The sequence below is a fragment of the Camelina sativa genome, chromosome 7 (assembly GCF_000633955.1).
Source record: "Camelina sativa cultivar DH55 chromosome 7, Cs, whole genome shotgun sequence".
Taxonomy (NCBI): Eukaryota; Viridiplantae; Streptophyta; class Magnoliopsida; order Brassicales; family Brassicaceae; genus Camelina; species Camelina sativa.
In genome coordinates, this window is record NC_025691.1 from 7,123,611 (window position 1) to 7,133,798 (window position 10,188).

Sequence of the window (10,188 nt, forward strand, 5' to 3'; positions counted from 1 at the left end):
GACTGAATCATTAAGAATGGCATCCGACACAGCAACCATGGCTTTACCATCAACCATCGAAAGCTCAAAATCAAATTTTGACAGAGATGGCCTACTACTGACAACATTGGCATACGACTTTGGGGACGAAACTTCCTTCTGAGAATTTGAAGCAGGATCCGAGGCCACACCAGAACCCTCCCCCATCATGAGAACCACAGGCAGCTGGCCGCCAAGTCACTGTTGACTTGCGGCGGACGACAAAACCCTAATCACCTTTGGAATCGCACCGTGGCTGACGTGGCACCCTCGATCCAACCGCCAAAAGGGCTTTTCCTCATCAACATAAGCCTTGATCGACAAGTCGTCACCACGATAACCCATCTTCTCAAGAGAAGATTTCAGGACCAAGACCATTCGGGAACGAGAAATCCACGCCGTCCCAGAAGACGCAGCATGGTTTAACAGATTCCGAGACCTTGATTGCGCTGCCAACGTTTCCTCGGGACATGGTTGGTTTCAACGGGAGTAATTTTTTAGGGTTCTATTTGTGGCTGTGTTGCGGATGAGAGCATATTGGTTGAAAAATTCGATTATGGTTTAATTCGATTAGCCTTTACGGACAGGCAAACCCAAACCAAAAAAATGTTTCTTTTACGAACGATCGGCATTACAAAAAAAATACTGAAAAAGTCAGTATTATAAAACTTATAAACAAAAAAACAAATTATTACATATATGCGTTATATAGTTTAAAAAAACAAATTATTACATATATGATGTTTGGGTAAACAATGCTTCTTACCTTTACGATGAAAAAATATATTCTGTCGTACTAAGAGAGACTACTACAGTAATCTGGTTATGATATAATGGCATAATGCGAATGTGAAGTGGCTATGTGAGCTATATATCATAATTGCATGTTTACATGCAGTAAACATGCATGTCATTGATACTATATATATAGTATATAAACATGCATGTCATTGATACTATATATATAGTATATAAATATGCTGAGAATTTTTATACTTCGTCTTTACATTTGACATAAGCAGCCAGCTATCTTTAAACTTAATTATTTGATGTATCACAGGCAAATGAAACTAATATTTTTCTTTCAAAGACCAAAGTATGATTGAGGTGAAAGTCAACAAAATGTACTAAATCGACCAAGTTGTTGTTAAATACAAGTCGTTGAAGTCATTGATCGCATTATCAAATAGCTATAGCTTTGACATTATATCAACTTGGCAGGTTTTTACATTTTTTAAAGAAAGATTAGATCAGGTGCTTTGATTTATGATTAAATTGTTCGCCTTTTTTCCATAATGTAGAATTAAATGTATATATTTACGTTAGACCATTTCAGACGTGCTGGGACGAGTAACATGAAACGATTCTATAGGAAAGTTTTCCCAATCTTAAAGTCAATATATGTTTTCAGACAGTCTTTAGAAGTTTGTATGTTGACTTGAAAATGGAGGGTCATCGACAACTTTTATTGGTGTTGTTGAGCTTTGGCGCTTTTGCCCTTCTTATACATCTCGCCCAAGCTCAGTCTGACCAACAAGGTAGTTTTTCATATCATTTATTAAAAGTATTGTTAATAATTTGCTTCATGCTCACTTTTTGAGGTTAAACCATTGTGGAAGACTTGTAGTTTTTTAGTGTTCTTGATAGGCTGATCGATATCATAATTAACTGTTTTTTTAATTGTATGCATAGACAGTTAGACACTAAAGAACTCACATAACGACTATAGTTATAAGAGATTTGGTTTAAGAAAATTAAGTGTTCTCTCTTTTTCAAAACTTTTGATTGTCTTCCTTATATTCAAACAAAAAAAAGGAGCATTATTTGCGCTAACGATACATTTTGTGACTTGTCAGGATTCATCAGTTTGGACTGCGGTTTACCCGCGGATTTGTCTCCTTACACCGACCCAGACACCGGATTAACGTTCTCATCCGATGTCGATTTCATTTCAAGCGGTTTACGTGGTGAAGCTGGGGATGATAACAGATATGACTATAGGCAGTATAAGGATTTGAGATATTTCCCCGATGGAATACGAAACTGCTACAACCTGAAAGTAGAGCAAGGCATCAACTATTTAATAAGGGCTGGATTCGGATATGGAAACTATGATGGTCTTGATGTATACCCCAAATTTGATTTACATGTTGGGCCTAACATGTGGATGGCGGTGGACTTAGAATTCTGGAATGATGGTGAGATCATTTACATGACAAAATCCAACTTATTGCAGATTTGTCTTGTCAGAACAGGACCAACAATACCAATGATATCAACCTTGGAACTACGTCCATTAAGAAATGATTCCTATATGACACAATTCGGTCCTTTGGACCTCATTTACCGGCGGGCCTATACTAGCAATTCTACGGCTGTGATACGGTATGTTAACTCAGCTTTGCCAAACAATTTAAATCAATCGAGTAAAGATGTTATTTTATTTTTTTTTTTATTTTTTGGACAAAAGATGTTATATTCAGGCTTTAGGTTTCTTAGAGAAAACTATCTATTATTTTCTAGGATATCTTTTGNTAGGTTTCTTACAGAAAACTATCTATTATTTTCTAGGATATCTTTTGAAATTATTATAAGAGAAATATAGGGATAATGATGCGAGGTAGTATATATATGTTATTTTATTTATTTTACAATACCGTACCATTAACCTCATATGCTTCCACTCACTCAGCAAACACTAACCCAAAGATTATTTCAGCTATCCGGATGATGTCTTTGATCGCAAATGGTATCGATATGATTTGTCTGAAACAGATGTAAACACAACACTCAGTGTGAGATCGTCCAGTCCCTTTCAAGTACCAGAAGCTGTAAGTAGGTCTGGAGTTACTCCCAAAAATGCTACCACGCCATTGAGAATTCGACTGTCACTAGCGGACGACAGTGACAAAGTTAATGTGTACCTTCACTTTGCCGAGATACAAGCCTTAAGAGCCAATGATACTAGAGAATTCGACATTGAACTCGAAGATACTATTATTAAATCAGCGTATAGTCCGACGATGTTACAGTTAGATACCTTATACAACCTATTACCTCAGAAATGTAGCTTCGGGTTGTGCTACTTGGATCTCGTTAGAACTCCAAGGTCAACTCTTCCACCACTGATTAATGCTATTGAGGCTTTCAAGGTATTGGACTTTCCATATGCTGAAACAAATCCAAATGATGGTACGCCACTTTTCATCTATACTCTATAGCCTAATGAACAAATTAACGATTTATATTTATTTTAAAGGTTTTTTTACAAAATTGGGAGAAAAACGTAAATAAATTATGTGTTTTTCGTGTTTGATTTGAACAATTAGCGTAATGTCATGCTAAACATTGTGTTATCAAATAAGAAAAGATGATACTTGTTGAAAATATGTGTGAAATCTAAATCATGAAAAACACGACAACGAGATAAATGAACCAACTTATTTACTATATTTTTCAATCTTTTTTCATTTGTATATGTCAGTCGCTGCTATGAAGGATATCGCAGCAATTTACGGGCTGAAGATGATTAGTTGGCAAGGAGATCCTTGTGTCCCTGAGCTATTAAGATGGGAAGATCTAAAGTGCAGCTACGCCAATAAGTCTGCACCTCCAAGAATTATTTCCTTGTAAGATCACGGTCCCATAAGCATATTGTTTTGTGGTCAAACCTAAATCTCTCTAATATCTTACACTTCAAGTTTGTTCTTATGACGCAAACAGAGATTTGTCATCACGAGGATTAAAAGGAGTGATAGCGCCTGCCTTCCAAAATTTGACCGAGCTTCGAAAACTGTAAGACACTAAATCACTAATTAAGAGCTATAAGCTATTAAAATACTTTAGTACTTAACGTAACACATGAGAAAACATATATATTGTGANGGAACTACGTCCATTAAGAAATGATTCCTATATGACACAATTCGGTCCTTTGGACCTCATTTACCGGCGGGCCTATACTAGCAATTCTACGGCTGTGATACGGTATGTTAACTCAGCTTTGCCAAACAATTTAAATCAATCGAGTAAAGATGTTATTTTATTTTTTTTTTTATTTTTTGGACAAAAGATGTTATATTCAGGCTTTAGGTTTCTTAGAGAAAACTATCTATTATTTTCTAGGATATCTTTTGAAATTACTATAAGAGAAACATGTCAGTTTGAGAAATATAGGGATAATGATGCGAGGTAGTATATAAATATGTTATTTTATTCATTTTACAATACCGTACCATTGACCTCATATGCTTCCACTCAGCAAACACTAACCCAAAGATTATTTCAGCTATCCGGATGATGTCTTTGATCGCAAATGGAATCGATATGATTTGTCTGAAACAGATGTAAACACAACACTCAGTGTGAGATCATCCAGTCCCTTTCAAGTACCAGAAGCTGTAAGTAGGTCTGGAGTTACTCCCAAAAATGCTACCACGCCATTGAGAATTCGACTGTCACTAGCGGACGACAGTGACAAAGTTAATGTGTACCTTCACTTTGCCGAGATACAAGCCTTAAGAGCCAATGATACTAGAGAATTCGACATTGAACTCGAAGATACTATTATTAAATCAGCGTATAGTCCGACGATGTTACAGTTAGATACCTTATACAACCTATTACCTCAGAAATGTAGCTTCGGGTTGTGCTACTTGGATCTCGTTAGAACTCCAAGGTCAACTCTTCCACCACTGATTAATGCTATTGAGGCTTTCAAGGTATTGGACTTTCCATATGCTGAAACAAATCCAAATGATGGTACGCCACTTTTCATCTATACTCTATAGCCTAATGAACAAATTAACGATTTATATTTATTTTAAAGGTTTTTTTACAAAATTGGGAGAAAAACGTAAATAAATTATGTGTTTTTCGTGTTTGATTTGAACAATTAGCGTAATGTCATGCTAAACATTGTGTTATCAAATAAGAAAAGATGATACTTGTTGAAAATATGTGTGAAATCTAAATCATGAAAAACACGACAACGAGATAAATGAACCAACTTATTTACTATATTTTTCAATCTTTTTTCATTTGTATATGTCAGTCGCTGCTATGAAGGATATCGCAGCAATTTACGGGCTGAAGATGATTAGTTGGCAAGGAGATCCTTGTGTCCCTGAGCTATTAAGATGGGAAGATCTAAAGTGCAGCTACGCCAATAAGTCTGCACCTCCAAGAATTATTTCCTTGTAAGATCACGGTCCCATAAGCATATTGTTTTGTGGTCAAACCTAAATCTCTCTAATATCTTACACTTCAAGTTTGTTCTTATGACGCAAACAGAGATTTGTCATCACGAGGATTAAAAGGAGTGATAGCGCCTGCCTTCCAAAATTTGACCGAGCTTCGAAAACTGTAAGACACTAAATCACTAATTAAGAGCTATAAGCTATTAAAATACTTTAGTACTTAACGTAACACATGAGAAAACATATATATTGTGATCAACTGACCACATATTTGTTTTAAAAATTGATTTTCTGTTATCATATTTCCAATTTTTCATATCTTAATTACAAATTGGACGAGAAAAAAATTCTCATATCATAATATTTTCGTCATCCTGTAATTTAAACGAAAACATATATATATATATATATTGACTTTTCATGTTTTATAAATGCTAGGGACTTGTCAAACAACAGTTTTACCGGAGGAGTGCCTGAGTTTCTAGCCAGCATGAAGTCATTATCGAACATGTGAGTTGATATAAACAAACATATTTGCCACTTATTTTTCACTTGGTACGGTTGTAATATTTCTTTACCTTGGCACAGAAACTTAAATTGGAATGATCTTACGGGTCCTCTTCCTAAAGTGTTTCATGATAAAGAAAAGAACGGGCTAAAGCTAACGTAAGATTTTCACATTTATGTTTTTTTTCCATCTACTAGTGACAAGCTTCTTGTTAGTTTCAGTCTTATGCAACACTACTTATCTTCTTAAGGATCCAAGGAAACTCAAAGTTAAGTGATGATGCGTCATCCCAAAGTAACAATCAAAAGTATGTTGTACCAGTTGTTGCGTCGGTAGCTTCTGTGCTCATCGTTGTAGCTGTGCTAATTCTAATTCTTGTTTTCAAAAAGAGAAGGCCAACGCAAGGTACTTAATCATAGACGGATATCCTCATTGTAACTTGCATGCATGATGACATACTAAAGGATGAAATTTTTTGGTTTTGGGACAGTTGATTCTTTACCTACAGTTCAACATGAATTACCAAGTAGACCATCTATATTTACTCAAACGAAAAGGTTCAAATATTCCGAGGTGGTAACACTGACAGACAACTTTGAAAGAGTTCTTGGAGAAGGAGGGTTCGGAGTAGTGTATCATGGTTCTTTGAGTGCTACGCAACCAATAGCTGTTAAACTACTCTCTCAATCTTCAGTACAAGGCTATAAGGAATTCAAAGCAGAGGTATGTTAAGGTTTAAAACAAAATGCATATGTTGAAAACTATATAAACATCGATTATTTGTCTTCATAAAAAACACGAAGTGCATGGCTCTAAATTATTGATGTTTTGACATTGTTGGTCAGGTTGAACTTCTTTTGAGAGTTCACCATGTCAATTTGGTAAGTCTGGTTGGGTATTGTGACGAAGAAAGCCACTTGGCCCTCCTATATGAGTATGCACCCAACGGAGACTTAAAACAGCATCTCTCAGGTTAAACTTTGATTTACCACGTTTTAAAAAAAGAACTACTTGACATCTTTTGATGTTCATGTCTTACAACACTCGAATTTTCTAAATTTTAGGAGAACGAGGTGGCTCTCCATTGAAGTGGTCAAGTAGACTAAAAATTGTCGTCGAAACTGCACAAGGTTCGTATTAAGCTCACATCCATCAATCACTTTATATCTATCATCTAACATGGATAAATATTATTGTATATAGGATTAGAATACTTACATACGGGTTGCCAACCTCCAATGGTACATCGTGATGTCAAAGCAACCAATATACTTTTAGACGAACACTTCCAAGCAAAACTTGCAGATTTTGGCCTGTCAAGATCTTTTCCAATTGGAGGTGAAACTCATGTTTCAACAGCTGTTGCTGGTACTCCTGGATNAGAAAAATAAATCATATGGAAAATTCGGCTGTGGACAGTTGCTTCCTCATCGACAGTTCAACACGTGCTACCAACAAGTAGGCAGTCCATAATTACGCAGACAAAAAGATTCACCTATTCAGAGGTAGCGGCACTGACTGACAACTTTGAAAGAGTTCTAGGAGAAGGAGGGTTCGGAGTAGTGTATCATGGTTCTTTAAATGGTACGCAACCAATAGCTGTTAAACTACTCTCTCAATCTTCAGTACAAGGCTATAAGGAATTCAAAGCAGAGGTATGTTCGATGTTGTAAACCATATTTAAACATGGATTATATACCTTCATAAAGAACATGTAATGCATGCCTCTAAATTCTTTTTGACATGTCAGGTTGAACTTCTTTTGAGAGTTCACCACGTCAATTTGGTTAGTTTGGTTGGATACTGTGACGAAGAAGGCCACTTGGCCCTCCTTTATGAGTATGCACCCAACGGAGACTTAAAACAGCATCTCGCAGGTTAAAATTTGAATCTTTTTTTTTCTTGTTTTTGTTTTTTTTCAAAAGAAGAATTACTTGACATATGTTGATGTTTCATGTCTTACAACACCACTAGTGTTTTTAAAATTATAGGAGAACGTGGTGGCTCTCCATTGAAGTGGTCAAGTAGACTAAAAATTGTCGTGGAAACTGCACAAGGTTCGTATTAAGCTCAAATCCATCAATCACTTTATATCTATCATCTAACATGGATAACTATTATTCTATATAGGATTAGAATACTTACATACGGGTTGCCAACCTCCAATGGTACATCGCGATGTCAAAACAACAAATATTCTTTTAGACGAACATTTCCAAGCAAAACTTGCAGATTTTGGCCTGTCAAGATCTTTTCCAATTGGAGGTGAAACTCATGTTTCAACTGCTGTTGCTGGAACTCCTGGATATTTGGATCCTGAGTAAGTGTTACATCATCTAACCAATTCGATCCAAAAAAAGTTATGATTCATTTGAAATATAAATTTCATGTCTTGTTTTGCAGATATTATCGAACAAATAGGTTGAATGAAAAGAGTGATGTATACAGCTTTGGGATTGTATTATTGGAGATCATCACAAGTCGACCTGTTATTCAGCAAACCAGAGAAAAGCCGCACATAGCAGCATGGGTGGGATACATGCTGTCTAAGGGAGATATTGAAAATGTTGTGGATCCAAGACTCAATAAAGATTATGAGTCTACTTCTGTTTGGAAGGCTCTTGAGATAGCAATGTCTTGCGTGAATCCTTCTTCAGAGAAAAGACCAACCATGTCTCAAGTTACTAATGAACTAAAACAATGTCTAACATTAGACAACTCAAAGCGAGGAGGGAGAGAAGACNATCCATCAATCACTTTATATCTATCATCTAACATGGATAAATATTATTGTATATAGGATTAGAATACTTACATACGGGTTGCCAACCTCCAATGGTACATCGTGATGTCAAAGCAACCAATATACTTTTAGACGAACACTTCCAAGCAAAACTTGCAGATTTTGGCCTCTCAAGATCTTTTCCAATTGGAGGTGAAACTCATGTTTCAACAGCTGTTGCTGGTACTCCTGGATATTTGGATCCTGAGTAAGTGTTACGTCATCGAACTAATTTGATCCAATAAAAAAAATCATGATTAATTCATTCGAAAAATAAGTACCATATTGTCTTGTTTTGCAGATATTATCGAACAAATAGGTTAAATGAAAAGAGTGATGTATATAGCTTTGGAATTGTATTATTGGAGATCATCACAAGTCGACCTGTGATTCAGCAAACCCGAGAAAAGCCGCACATTGCAGCTTGGGTGGGATACATGCTTACTAAGGGAGATATTGAAAACGTTGTGGATCCAAGACTCAATAGAGATTATGAGCCTACTTCTGTTTGGAAGGCTCTTGAGATAGCAATGTCTTGCGTGAATCCTTCTTCAGAGAAAAGACCAACCATGTCTCAAGTTACTAATGAATTAAAGCAGTGTCTAATATTGGACAACTCAAAGCGAGGAGGGAGAGAAGACATGGGATCAAGAAGTTCTGTTGAAATGAGCACAAGCTTCACAACCGAAATTATCCCTAAAGCATGCTAACTTACGCAAAAAAAAAAAAAAATCCAATGATCACTCAGGATTTTGAAATTTCCTTCACCTATTTTACAAAATAAAATATAATATAATAATAAGAAAAGAAATGCTTTTTTGGTCATTTGTTGGTACAAGTACAACACTATGGGGGTGTATTCAATTTACATTTTAAGTGATTTGTGTAAAAGTTACAAATCCTATGTTATTCAATCATGGATTTTAAACAGTCTCCTGAAATCTACGGTTATTGAACTGATAATTTAAAAATCTACTTTAAAATTCACTGTTATTCAAAACAGTTTGTGAATTTGGATTTTAATAAGTTTTAGGGGGTTGTTGGATCCTTGATTTTAATGGATTTAGAAATCCAAGTTAAATCATGTGTTATTCAATCATTGATTTCAAAATCTTTATTAAATTTTTTTGATGTGTTATTGGTTCTATGAATTCTAAATCCTTGTTAAAATCACCCTTTATTCATTATTAAAGATTTGAGTATGGATTTAATTTTATATTGGATTTGGATGGATTTGAAAATATGTTTTATTACTTATAAATATAGAGATTGGAAATCCTTGGTCTCCACCTAGTTATTTGGGTGGATTTGGAAAAAAAAAAAACACCCTCTACGTAATAGCAAACCATACAGAATTATCATAATAGCAAACGTATTTTTCCTTCCTGCATTATCATAATATAAACGTAATAATAAACCAACGATAATGAAACGTAATAGCATACAGATCATGAAACGTAATATTAAACGTAATATTATCGTAATATTTCTGAATTATCGTAATAGCAAACCAACAACAAAAAAATCATGAAACACCTAGTAAAAATAATTCAACCTAGAAGACCACACATAACAATACCGAAAGAAAGAAATTCTTTAATGAGAAAGAAGAAAAGGTGTTCCCCGGCCAGTGATAGTCAGTAATAGTAATTAGCACTCCATCACGTTACGCTTAATCCAAC

The 10,188-nt window shown here is 35.3% G+C and overlaps 1 protein-coding gene across 1 annotated transcript; it reads left to right on the forward strand.

The window, feature by feature from the left end:
• On the forward strand, nt 1,341-9,403 carry LOC104704410 (probable LRR receptor-like serine/threonine-protein kinase At2g28960). Its single transcript, XM_019227884.1, has 13 exons — nt 1,341-1,556; nt 1,875-2,403; nt 4,307-4,779; nt 5,072-5,216; nt 5,311-5,382; nt 5,655-5,726; nt 5,805-5,882; nt 5,975-6,129; nt 6,215-6,447; nt 6,570-6,696; nt 6,789-6,854; nt 7,855-8,044; nt 8,808-9,403. The coding sequence occupies exons 1-13, from the start codon at nt 1,463-1,465 to the stop codon at nt 9,214-9,216; spliced, it is 2,643 nt and encodes an 880-aa protein (XP_019083429.1). The 5' UTR covers nt 1,341-1,462; the 3' UTR covers nt 9,217-9,403.

Coding starts and splice junctions, on each gene's coding strand:
- LOC104704410 (XM_019227884.1), top strand. CDS start 1,463: ATGGAGGGTCATCGACAACTTTTATTGGTGTTGTTGAGCTTTGGCGCT. Junction 1,557..1,874: donor AGCTCAGTCTGACCAACAAG/GTAGTTTTTCAT, acceptor GTGACTTGTCAG/GATTCATCAGTTTGGACTGC. Junction 6,130..6,214: donor AAAGAGAAGGCCAACGCAAG/GTACTTAATCAT, acceptor GTTTTGGGACAG/TTGATTCTTTACCTACAGTT.